The sequence below is a fragment of the Zonotrichia leucophrys genome, chromosome 3, assembly GCF_028769735.1.
Source record: "Zonotrichia leucophrys gambelii isolate GWCS_2022_RI chromosome 3, RI_Zleu_2.0, whole genome shotgun sequence".
Classification (NCBI taxonomy): Eukaryota; Metazoa; Chordata; class Aves; order Passeriformes; family Passerellidae; genus Zonotrichia; species Zonotrichia leucophrys.
In genome coordinates, this window is record NC_088172.1 from 98,094,568 (window position 1) to 98,108,089 (window position 13,522).

Below are 13,522 nucleotides of genomic sequence, written 5' to 3' on the forward strand. Positions count from 1 at the left end.
AGATAATTAATTAGTGTAGCACAGTCTGTGAAGGATACAGTGAATTGGTGTGGCTTTGTTTCTTGAGGTAACAGAAAGGTTACTGGCTTTTCACAGTACTTAATTCCATTTTCTTAGAGTTAGTTTTTGAGTGGACAGCAAATAAGGTTTTCTCTGGCTGAATGAGTTCAATAAGGCAAGGTAGGTTATTTAGCAGAAGATTCATGATTCTTCAGTTTAGTCTTTCAACATAGCTGATCCATATGAGGGTACTTTCTTTCCAAGTTATGAGATTCCACAAAAATGATCAAGGTAGGAACTTAGCTGGTTTGTCCAATCACTATGTGACAATGATTATTTAAAAAAATTAAAAAAAGAAAAGGAAGAGTGAGTGAAAAAAAGGCAAAAAGCTCAAGAATAGCAAGACAATAAGCTTTTTGGTAGAATACTATCATCTCTCTCCAAACAGAATGGATTTACCATGGTGATGGGAATCAACATGAATTCATGAGTGAATTAATTTTGACTACTAAAATACATCTCTGACAAGATGATTGTATGGGATCAGTTGCAAGATTATTCTGTTTATTTCACAGCTGAAGGACAAGTGGATGTATTGAGTTAACCCTACCTCAGGCATGCTGGGCTGTGCATCTCATTTGTTCTCTTTTGTTGTCCTAAGCACTATCTGCATTGTCAACAGCTGGCCTTAACCCACATGGCCATAATGAAGTGCAGTTATTTATGTGTTGGTTGTGATTCACAAGGTATTTACAGTACCAATAATCATATCAGGTTTCAGAACATGCATAGAATAAATTCTTAGTACCTTCTTTCCTCTTCTTCCCCACTTACTTCCTTTAAAGCATCTTTGTATTCCGTGCCATCTGGTGCTGATGATTGCCACATAGCAAGTACTTGATGCACGGTGGAGATACCCTGTCATACTGACTGCAGAGATGGCCTTCAATGCAGTCCCCCAGTTTGAGACAAGCTACTATTTGGAGAGCATCATTTATATATCTGTAAGCATACTGACAAATTTATAGACTTAAAACGTGAAAGTTTTTCCGTTTTAACAGTCTTGTTGATTAAGCTGTGGGACTCAGGGTTGATTTTAGCACACAGGAACAGTCTGCAAACTGTTACATCTTGATATATGCACAAATATGCCACTGTAGATATTTTTCTGAGGAAAATATGAAAATACATAATGATTATTTGTGTTGATGTGCATTTGGTTCTTTTCATGATTTGCTTCAAAATTAAACCATTAAAACTGGCAAATAAGGATATAAGACCATGACAAGCTTTTTAGAATCCATAGAGAAGGAAGCATTTTAAATTAATAAAAACCTGCCTAGCACTTAGGCTGTGCTAGCAAAAAAGGATAGAGACCTTTTTGTACCAGGAGGAGGTGATTTACAGAAAACATTAGCTATCTCAGTTGAACTGACAAATTATAACACTTATCACTGCAGCTACTGAAGTGATTTTTCTGGATTGACATTTGCTTGTTAGTATTATAGCCCTCCTGTTATAATATGTTATCTTAATCCTCAGGTAGATCATATTAAAGTTTGATGACTTAATACCTGTGTTTTGTTAACGGGCTCTTCATGGGGAGGTGGTATTACCTGATTGTAAGTTAGACTTTTTATGTAAGATCGGATCAAGCCCAGTAAAAGAGGCAGATAAAGCTACCAGCATCTCCACAAAGTTTGGGAGTCCCTGAAATAGATTTCTGTTAGTTGTGTGTCTTGTTGCTCTGTTATGCTTTGAAGAACAGGGCTGGAGTTGGACTCTGTGATCCTGTGGGTACATTTCAACTCAGAATAGTCTTTGATTTTGTGGACTGCTGGTATATATTTTTCTGATATTGCACAGATAAATTAGGGAGGGTAACATTCACAATTAGTAAATGTTTCTCCACTGAATCCCCCAAGCACAAAAGACTGAGTATTTACAAGGGTGTCTAACAGCAGGGAATTCACTGCATGTTTTGTGTACTTAGATACAGGATGACTTAGGTTCTTAGCAGTTGCATTCCAGGGAAGAAATACAAAATTTAATGGAAATATCAGTGTGTATCTCTAGTTACTGTCTTAGTTCTCCTCCACACTCTTCTAAAACAGCACATTTATTTCATATCAGATCCATCCAAATAATTCTGCCATATCTTATCATGCCTTTGCAGGAAAATTATGGCCATGATGACTGCAAGCACTGTCGCAGCCTAGGGCTTGCTTTGCCAGCTGTTTCACAGGTCAGGGTTACAATTTCCAGGAATAAGTTGGTAAAGCCCTGGAAAGAGTTGCAGAATCTTGTAAGTTTGAAGAGCTCTCAAAGGAAGCTTTCCTAGGCTGTCATTGTGGGTAGTGTCTGTGCAAAGACATACCAAAAGCAGTGGATATCAGATGAGGTGCATTTATGTGATGGCAGCAAGGTGCACACCCTGGTGCCTGCTGAGTTAGGAGGTTTGTACCCACTGTGCCATCAGCTGTGATGATTGAAAGCTGTGCTGTAAAGGGTGGCTGCTGAGCTCAGCGGGGCACCAGAGGAGTGGCTCCTGCCCATATCCAGGGTTTTGCTGTACTTGAGGAGCTGGGATCCTGGTAATGGATGGTGAGATGAGATCAGTTGGCACTGCAGAATGCAGATGGTGGCAGTAAAATTGTCACTTGCTGAAGCAGCTCTTCAGGAAGCAGACACAGCCTGTCCTGATTTTTGGTACGGGTGGGTATGTTGCCAAGGTGTTTGCTGTGGCAGTGGGGGATGTAAAAAGCTCAGTCCAAGTTAGATACCTGTGTCTGTGGGTCTGTGCACTTCCCCACACACCTGTCCATGACATACAACCTGCCAACCCTCTCTTTTTCTCCATGCAGACAAACACAGTGAAGTCCTGAACCTCACGGCCCGTGTGTGCTTTTTTGTGCCCTTGTCCTTTTCAGTATGCTGGAGGAGCACTCACTGCAGTAACATGGCCCAGTGTCACTCATTACTTTACCTGTTTTATCTTTTGTGAAATTGAGCCTTTAGCCAGAATTGCCTGAGCTGCTGCTCCAGCAGTCAGTAAACTGTGAGGCACCTCGAGCTCATTTCTCTCAAGTAATTTGATTCCCACGTGCTTCCTGAGATTGCTTTTTCTCTGAAAGAGGGGAAGAGGGGATGGGGATGCAGATGGGCACAAACCAGAAATATTATGGCAGGCAAATGTGGGCCAGAGGTAAAGACAATGCAAAAGCGTGTTTTAACAGATCCCATCTTGCTTTGTCTTCCTTTAACCCAGTCCATAAACAAAAATGTTTTTCTGTTTGAGAATCAGACACACAGGGGCTTTTGTGCTGGTGCAAGGTTTGCAACAGGAGGCTAATTCCATCTTGCTTCTGCATATAGTCAGTAAGATAATCCTTTCCCTAAAATTTGCAGAAATGTGTGAAAATGATAATTAGATGATCCTTTTTGGGGGTTAGCTGATCATAAAAGGCTCTGATGGATTTCAACGTATTTTCTGAAATCACACACAGGATTCAAGGCTGTGTATTTAGGTTGCAGCACTGTTTCCTTTACATTGTGGTGACTTAGTAGTAATTGAAAGCCAGTTTTCTAGATAAGGTTCTATTTAAGACTGGTTAGTATGGCAGCAGTTTCTAAACAGTGTACAATTTATGGAGAGATTCTATACAATACCCAGTGCTTTATCACCATTTTGGCCAGCTACCCTGCTGCAAGGCAGTGAAAAACAAGCCTGAAAAGTTAATCTTGCTGGAGAGAGCATTGTTCTGAAAATAAACCATTCAGTGCATAAACAATAGTATATCAGTTGTCTGAAATACGCATTTGTCCCTCTGCACGGTGTTCATTTTATGTCCAGGCAGAGCTACCGCACTCAGGGTATGGAATTTCTGTGTGAAAAAGCCCCAGTTTGTCAGCTAGGATATTACTAATTTGAGCAGATGGTCTGCTTAGAGCTCTGTTATTTTGTGTTATGAAAATGAGGCTGCTGGAAGTCCCCGCTCTGGGTTTCGTTAGTGGTCGTTAGCTGGTGTCATGAGACATATGCCTTGATGACATCAGCAGCATTATTAAATGTTACAAGAATTTATTTTCCCAGCAGCAATGGAAGTATCCACAGTAACATTTGTAGGGTCTAAGCCAGTTTTCTATCTTGGACTTGGTAACTTTTTTTTTAATGTAAAAATATGCTTTATTGAGAAATGTATTCAAAGGATGCACATGCTAAATGTTGTTATCCAAAATTGAGTATTTTGCCTGTTTTTCTTGATGAATTGTTATCATCTGTCACTTCAGAAGAGTACACATGCTGCTGGAGCAAATCTTTGCAGAGTCAATTTACAGGAAGTGATGTTTTGGGTATGTGATTCAGTGGAGGGATTTTGGTTTGGATTGGGTTTTTTCCTAATCTTGCATTGCACAAAATCTGAAAAAAGGGTTAAAGAAAATATAAGTAAAGAAGCTGAGAATTTATAACTTTTTGCAGTATCTGTGTTTCAGCTTATGGTGCAAGGGTGATGTAAGAAAGGCTGTATCTACACAGCTGTATGCCAAATTTCATGACTCTTTCTAACCCTGTTGCTTGCTTGTCCACTGTGCCTGCAGCTCCACCTCTTCAAAGCCTGTTCTATTAATCTCACCTACTGAGACAGATTCATGCAGCTTATGGGGTTTTATTTTTAAATCCTCACAGAAACGATTTGCTGCCCCCAAGTTAGGAATTTAAAGGAAAATTAAATTAAGGTGCCTAAGTAATGAAAGCATCCATGGATTTGATAGGTAGAAACCATCAAAGCAAAAAGTCTGTATCCCTGGAAAGAGTTTTGTTATTGTTTAGTGCTGGGGGGAATTGCTGTTGCTAATGTATCATGCAACACAAGGTCTTAAGTTCATATGCTTATGCTTCATGAATTCTTTAATTTCCAAAGTTGTTTGTTATGATTCAGGTCATAAATTGAGAGATTTCCAAATCAAACATTTCTCTCTTTATAAGGCCTATGGCACTGGGGTCATCGTGTGATATAGTTTTGCTGACAGATGGATTAAAAAAAGAAAGCCTTGAGAAAGCCCTTATGCCTTAAGAAATGTCTGAATTTTTCTTGCTGCCATGAAGTGTAAGCCCAGTATTTGTTACTGTGATATATGTGCTGAATGCTTGCCTGCCCAGTATGGCACATGTGTAGCTCTCTATTGTTTTATCTTCTCTTGAGCAGTGGACTTCTCTTAACCAGAGTCAAGGAAAAAAAAAATCCAATAAAGCATTGTTGTGTCTATTTTCAAATTATTTAGCTGGGGGAAAATGTAACAGATGTTGCCTAAAACCTTTATACAAATCTGTGAAGAAGGGAGTTGACCAGCTGTAATTCCAAAATATTTTAAAGAATAAGAAGGAAAACAACCCAGATTTTTGTTTTCTTGTATGTAAAAGAAATTATACCTTTTATTTATCTCCCATTTCTTCTCTTTTTTAGGTTTTCCAAATGAGCCTGCTGCTGTCATTGCCCTTAGCACTATTAAGGAATGGTTAAGCAAGAATCACAATGAGGTATGGAACACTTTTATTTTTATTTTTTTTTCAGATTTTTGTTTAAGGTTATGGTCTTTGACTCCAAAACTGTGAAAAGAGTAAACATAGGCTTGAGCCTTGAAGTCTTTTATTATTTAGTCTTAAGACTAGTGAAGTCAGGTCAGGACATTATAGCCAGGGAAGATTTTTATGTCTAAAAGCTATACTAGAGTTCAAAGGAAATACCTTTGTTTGAAACCATACTGTGCATTTTCTGTGAATTTCCTGTGCATTGTAATCTTTCCTGGCAAAGCAGAAGACTGTTCTCTTCCTAAGCTGTTTCTGAGTGTCAGAGTTTTTGGGTAATAATGAGGAGATTCTTGGAAAGGAAATGTGCACACCAATTGTCACTGGAAACGGCCATCAAAGGTCAGTGGTGTGCCAGAGGTCACTTTACAGTAAAGACCTGTAGGATCCTATTTTATGTTTTCAGTAATTTTTTTATTTACTTCTATTTAGTGTCACTAAACATGTTCTTTTTTATTAGTACTGGTCATCTTCCAGTGGCAACATAATAGTGATTGTTTGTACAAGACAAAAAATGCTTTTAACAGAATGATCTGCATCTCTCCCCTTCCCAGTGTTTGTCTTTCTCTATTCCTAGTGTTGGGTTGGAGAAGTGCAGCAAAAAAGTGGCAAAACATATAAAATCATCATGTCTTAAAGTGACAGTCTGCCTGTTTCCTCATGAGGATAGCCAGCAGATTTCAGTCAGTTAAAGTTGTTTGGTGTTTTGTCTGAAAACATTGAATGAAGCATGCAGTGGAGAAGCACTGCATACAAGGACATAATTAGTAATATTTTTCCTCTAGTATATTCCAGGAGCCTATTTTTTTCCCAAGCATCTGATATATCAGGGTATGACTTTAGTGAATTTATGTGGTTTTGTTTGGTTTTTTTGCCAAATTTGGATTGAAAGGAAATAATATGTTGAGATTTGAGTGGTACAGTTGAGGTTTTCAAACCTGGAGGTGCACTAAGGAGGGCACACCTGTCTGGACACTGATTCTTTCAGCACTGAGTACTTGGTTGTTGTGGCTTTTGCTGCTGTCACGGTTGCTTCCCACAGCAAGAAAGATGAGCAGTGAAGCAGGGATTTGGGGTGGACAGACTTCATTAACAATATTAGGGCCTAAATCTCATCAACTTAGCCCTAAACTTACATTTTTGGGATCTTGTCTGTTTGTAACTTTAATCTTGATATGTAAGGTTAAAACCAGTATGTTTGTGGTGCTTACCATCTTATAATTTCTCCTAGCTTCATTTTAACCCTATCATTTACAAAATAGGCTAAAAGGTTTGGGTTTATTTTTTGCTCCAGAAATAAGCATTTCTTCCTCAAAAACTGTGTCTGTATTGTATGTACACCTCCTGCCTTGCTCCTCACAAACTCCAATTTAACCAGAATTACCTGTAAATAAGTAGCTGTTGTTTATAACATTTGGACAGTGAAAGGAGTCCAGGCTGTCCTAAATACAAAGCAATTATTTGAAGTTATCCTACTCATTTTACACCACAGTTGTTTTTTCAATTTGGACTATTATGGCTGATAGCTGTTGTCCTAAATGTGTTTTTCCTAAGATCCTGAATCCCAACCTCACCAAGCTGAGGTCTCACTGTTTGATGCACTTGAAGACGTATGGGTGGTGCAATTATTGCATATTACTGATGATGATTATGATGACGACTCAGAGCTGTTCCCCCAGAGTTTTTGTTGATTTTCAAAGGGAGTATTAGGTTTCTGTCAAGATACATTTTGTGGGTTTGTACATGCACAGCTTTGTACTTCCTCACATGAAGCTTACTGTCTTCCTGAGGTTTCTCCACAATCCATTGGCTAAAGTTTTAGATTGTGGCATACTAGCATGTTTTACATGTTGTAAACAGGACAGCAGCAAAATAAAGATACTTAATTTTATGAAGGACGGCAGTAACTTTTGCAGTAAAAGGGATCTTTGGGAAGCATACCATTACTGGGTTTCTGTCATTTAATGCATATAGCAATGTGAGCATAGTTACCTGGTTTAAGAGAACTGTGCTAGGTTTCAGTCTGATATATTTTATATTGTTATGGAACCACAGAATGTTTTGCATTGCAAGGAACCTTGAAGTGCATCTAATTCCAGCCCCTGCTGTGGGCAGGGACGCTACCCACTGTGCCAGGCTGCTCAGGGCCGCATCCATCCTGGCCTTGAACACTGCCAGGGATGTGTACACTTACTCCCTTGGACTAGATTTTGAGTAGTAATATTATACATTACCCAAGCTTTTCCGCAAAGTAACTCATCATACAGCAATGGAATTAAGAGGATTTTCTGTGCTTTAAAATGGTGTCCTCTTATTGCACACAGCCATATGATATAGTCCTTTCTACAAAGTTCTGTCTCAAAGACAGATCAATTCCCACCACACCCACTGGATGCTTAAATTCACATTTTCTAGTCTGGGAGCAAAACCTCTAATGATCTGGCACAAGGGCAGCTTTTCAGAGTTCTGTCTGCATCTCATTCCTGTTAGCACTGAGCAAACCTGCTCTCTGGTACAGCCTGTGCTGACAGGATGAGTTGGTGTGTCCTGCTAACAGCCTCTCCTGAGCAAGAGAGGCCTCCTACCCTTGGCTCTGCCAGAGTTAAATTAATCAAAGTCAGCTTCTTCCCCTCAACCTCTGCTCTGCAATCTGCCTTGCCTGTGAGAAGGTTCTGCTCCTTTAGTCCCAAAGGTGTCTGGCAGCCAGTCGTGCCCTTGGACCTAAACACTCACTGAGGTCTCAAACTGCTTGATTGTGCAATGTGAATTGACTGATTGAATTCAACAAGTTTTAGTGCAAGATAGAGAGCATGCTCACCAGGGAATCTCCCTCCATAGCAATATACCTGGCAAAACCAAGCAGGTGAATAAGAAGGAAAGCTGACAAATTTCCAAGTCTTTTGTTGTGCTCTACAGCAGCCATGTCTTGTCTGCCTTCCAGCAACCCAGGAATCTGTGACCAATTTGGGAAAGATAAAGGAATATTCTTGTTTTCACCTCTCTACCTTTCTGTAGTACTTCTTTCCTTTGATGCTATAATGAAGATTTTTTTAGATATTGATATTAATTCCAAATATAAATAAAGCAGTTGCTATATTCCTTAGTCAGCCCAGAGGCCTGAAAATGTGACTTGAAGGACTTCTGCAAGCTGTGTTAGAGTCCTGCAAATTTCTCTGTCACAGTATTTAAAAGACAAGTGATTTGCATTTAATAAAAGGTTTTCTTATCCAAGCCCATGGTTGTGCTTGACCCCTCAGGTGTTTGTATAAAAACTTATTAGCATGCTTAACTCTGATGTCACTTAGATGAATGTCTCATTACCATGCAAATGGAGTTAGCTGCTTTCTGAGGTTAATTGTTACAAAGCAACAGAGAGGTATTTCTATTGTAATTTACTCAATACACAGCCACCATAGTCCAGCAGCCTAAAACTCAACTCCAAAAAATTGTCTGAGAAAAACAACCATATTTTAAGTAGTGGTTTTGACTCAGTTTTGTGCAGCAGCAGCACCACCCTTCCACTCTTGAAATGAGACCTTTAGTAAAACTAATCTCTGGCCGTGCTTTACACCCAGGTTTGCTGACTTGCAGCCAGGGGGCAAATCTAGTTTAGAAGCTGGTAAATGGTGTTATGCTGTAAGTGTAGAAATCCCTTGGAGCAAACTCCCCAGTATGGCCTCAGTCAGCAGTGGTGGTTAATTTACTGCAGACCACCTAGGCTATCTCCTTAGCAGACTGTGCTTTCACTTTGCACAAAGTGCTCCAGAGGTTTAATAGAATTCTTCAGAGCACAGAACAGAACTGGAGTTCACTCTTTAGGAAATTACACCCTAGGATTCATTTTAAAATGCACGTGAAGCTTTTTAAACCGGTCAGAATATTTGTTTCTGGGATAATTTGGCAAGGTTTGAGGTGTTACTAGCTGATTTCCTGTATCTCAAAAACATTATGAGAGCTTTAAATACTGGACCCCCTACATTATTGGGGGTGATGAGGAAAGGGTTATCTTTGGGTTTTTGTGGCAGATATCTAGAAATGTTTCCAATTATAGAAATTATCTACTTCTGCTTTGCTGTGTTTCTCAAAAGGGTGAAAAATAAAAAGACCTCAGTGTGCGCTTTACCATACAATACACTGATGTGGAAAGCCTCAGGACTTTTTCACTGCTCAAGAAAAGACTTTAATTTAACAGCACATTTAGTTCAAGGTATTGTTTTTTCTCTTGCACAATATCTCACAACATTTAATACACGCCCTGGTAGAACAACTAGGAAGGTGCAATGGCAATGTGTGTCTGCCAGTGAAATAACTGATACAAATTAAAAGCACATAAATGAGAAATAAATAGACACATTCTGGATTCCTTTTCATTAGACTCACTGCTGAAGAGAGATTTTGTTTCCTATTTTGCCTGAAGTACATGAGGCTTAGGTCCTTGTCTTTTAGCAGCTAGTTATAAATCATCCCACAGCCAAAAAAAAAAAAAAAGTGAGCATTTCCAGCAAAGCAGGATGAGCCAAATCCCAGTCCAGCTGAAATTAGTGGAACTTGCTGTTAAAGGGGGTGGGGAGGTGGTCAGGATCACATTTGCTATACTCCTCCAGACAATAATGTTCATGAGGAAGCCCCTGTTTCTCTAGTTAGGCACACTCCAGGATGGGTGTCCTGTACTTGTGCTTCCATTGGTATTGTTCTCCATCCAAATATGATATGTGGGGTCATTTTTCACTATTAATGTAGCTAAAGGTAGATATCTCATGCAGCTAAAATGGTGCTGGTACTGTGACCAGTTTGGAGAGAGATACTGTGATGAGCAGCTACTGCCTGGGAGGGCAGAGCAAAGGGAGCTCTCTATTGTGCAATAGAGAGCAAGGCTTGCCTGAAAGATAATTTAAATATTAATTTTATTGTGTTTTTAATTTCTCTAACCCCCTTCTTTTTGTGGTCTCAGCAATCTAATTCTGGCTCTTCATTCTTCAGAGACAATTAAACAAAGTGGCATCTTGAGATGAGGTCTGGGCTTTATCTCTGCAGAAGGATGCAGATGGAGACAGCTTGTCTTGGAGAATGTTGCCTGATGCAGTTCCATTTAATGTAACCTCAGCTAGATTTCCCTAGGGCAGAGCAACTAACTTTCAACATGTATTCCAGAAAGGAGTGGAGTAGCTAGCTGGCAATATTTAATTAATGAAAGACAGTACAAAAAAACCCCAGACATGTATATTAATGCAAACAACTCCCCTTAAGACAGCATGACTTTTACTTTTGCTTTGTTAGTTTTCATGTTTACAGTTTTACAGTTGTCAACAAAATCATGTGAAATTTTGACAAAAATAATACGTATTTATGCCTAAGGCGATATCTTTTAGTTTGGGCCTGCAGTGACATGTGTTTATTGTAAAGAACATTTATTACTTAGAAATAAAGCTCTGAAAATGCAGGTTTCAATAGAAGCCACTGACAGATCCTCAAGGACAGCAAGGGTGCCGATAAAAATTCATCCGGCTATTTTGGTCGCTCTGATATGCCAGTATCACTTGATTAACATAATCTCCTCCCCTCCCCCAGCTCTGTTCTCTTGGGTAGGTTAAAAAATGATCTCCTTTCTATTTCTACATTCTAATTAGGTGGTAATCATATGCTGCTCTGATTGAAATGAAAATCAGCCATCATGCCACTGTCATCTTGCTGAAGTCGAGGGAAAAAAAAATGCTTTTCAACTGGTACAAAATTTAAATTATTTGCTTGCTCTGTATAGCTGCTCTCTCACCAGGCTCAGGGAGATTCAGTGCTGTCCCCAAAGCCCAAATCTAACTATCATCCCCACAGACAATTCATTTTCTGAAATGATAAGGCAGCTGCCAAGGCAGCAATGCTTTTCTTCTGTGTTCTTCAGGCTGCTGTTTAGTTAGAGGGGTGATAAAGGGAAGCGGACAAAGCCTGTCTTTGTTACACATAATACTTTATTTATTAACTTGAAAAGGTTTTGGGTTTTTTGCTACAGCTACTGAGAAGCAGGCAGGATGTATCTCTCCTGGACAGAAGTGTTAGAGCTCATGATGGCTGGGGATGTCCCAGGCCAATGTCCTGTGGTGTGACTTCTGAGATGCTCATTTGTTACCAAAGTGAAACTAGGAGGAAGGATTTGGAGCCACGGCTTTCTGTCAATGCTTCCCTCTAAAATTTGTGGAGGATTGAGGAAATCCATGCACAGTGTAGATGTTTTCACTGAATACATCCTTGTGAAAATACATCCCTGTCTGACCTTAGTGTACTGCATCAAAAACACCTTCAGTAACTCCACTGCAGCTAATGAGTGTCACTAATACAAAACAGAGCTCTGCATGGGTTCTTTGTGTTTACAGCAGTTAACTATCTAATAATTGAAATTTGCCAAAGAATTTGTTCTTTTTATCCTTACAGTTTAATAGCAGTTATGATAGCAGGAGCCTGGATAGCTTCAAAATTCTGCAGGCATGTAACTAAATTAACAAAATTGTATGCTTCAGGGCTGAGATTTTGTTTTGTTTCTTTGATTTATTTTTTTCCTTGTGATTTCTGGGTGCTTGGAGGGACCTTACAACTGTGGTGAGCAGTGTGAAAAAATACTTGAAAATAAGTAGAACAGTGGCTTTATTTTCTTTTTGTTACTTCTTACATGGCAAAAAAGATCAGGATAACATCCTGTAATTCCTGTACTGGCTTTCAGCCAGAAATCTGATCATTTAACTGGCTCCTCAAATCGACACAATGCAGAAGAGGTCCAGCCTTGATTTTGGAAGGATTCAGTTATTGTTGCTGCATTTCTGGGGACTCTAAATCTGCTTGTGTTCCTCATCCCTGTGTGTATGTAGGAATATATAACTAAAGAATAACAATCCATGTAGCTCAAGTGAGGTTCATGGATAAAACACTTCATGAGTAGTGGAGAAATTGCTGCAGCAATCTTTGTTTTGCTTCTGAGCTCTTCACGTTAGTAAATCGGTTATGATTTATGTTTTGCTCTGCTTTGGTGTCTGAACTGTATCAGTGGGTTACGGCTGGGCTTAGCAGGAGCTGTGCTGAGCTGGGGCAGAGGAGGGAGAGGGTGGGGAAGGTTTTCCTTCTGCTCTGTGGAGGTTTGCAAGGAGGCTCCTGTTGTGGAGAATTTCTCCTTTGGGAGGCTCCCAGGAGGAGCTGCCTGCCAGGAGCGGGTTTGGCTGGCAGTCACAGCAGACAGGGACCAGGTGGGAGGGATGGGCAGCGGCTGCTGGCCAGGCTGCCTGCCCAGCCACAGTCCCCAGGGACAGGGATGGCACTGCTGGCACAGGCTGCAGCCCTTCTGCACACGGCAGGAGCTCAGGCTTGTTTCTTGTTGCTGCTGGCACTTCCCTGGCATCCTGCAGAGTGCAGGTTGGCTTCTTTGGGTGCTCTGTTCCCAACAAACTCACACGGCTGTTTTGCTTCTGGAAAGGTGCCGCTTTGGTTTGGTTTAAATTCAGTTATCTTGCCTAAAGTGTTTCCCAAAACAGAATGTCCAGTGTGGAACATGAGGGTGAAATAATACTGAAATACAAAAAAATACATTAGGGGAGTCTCGTACTGAAGCAATCATTGGATCACCCTATGAAGATCCAAACTGTTATGAAAGAAATAACTGTAATGAGAATATTTTGTTAGGTTTTATTCCACTTTCCCATTTAAGATCTGGCCAATTCCTATCATCATTTCCAACCACATCAGCCATCAACAGTAGGTCACAATCAAATATATACAGCAGGAAACCCACATGGATCCTCATAGCCAGAGTGCATTCCCTATGAGGAACAGAATGAGTTTATTGCTGCTAGGCTTCAGCATCTTGACATATAGTTTGAGATATATGATTCTGACATTTAATAGGTTAGATGATATTGGCCACATACTTCATAGGTTCTGTATCCTACTGTATTCCTG

At 40.0% G+C, this 13,522-nt stretch overlaps 1 protein-coding gene across 6 annotated transcripts in view; it reads left to right on the forward strand.

Annotated features, from left to right (window-relative positions):
• Nucleotides 1-13,522, forward strand: part of MACROD2 (mono-ADP ribosylhydrolase 2) — an 856,447-nt gene that overhangs the window by 600,585 nt on the left and 242,340 nt on the right. For all 6 annotated transcript variants that reach the window (XM_064709456.1, XM_064709457.1, XM_064709458.1 and 3 more), the window contains one exon: nucleotides 5,466-5,539. In XM_064709456.1, the coding sequence (XP_064565526.1) occupies nucleotides 5,466-5,539 (74 nt within the window). The remainder of the gene's footprint in view (nucleotides 1-5,465; nucleotides 5,540-13,522) is intronic.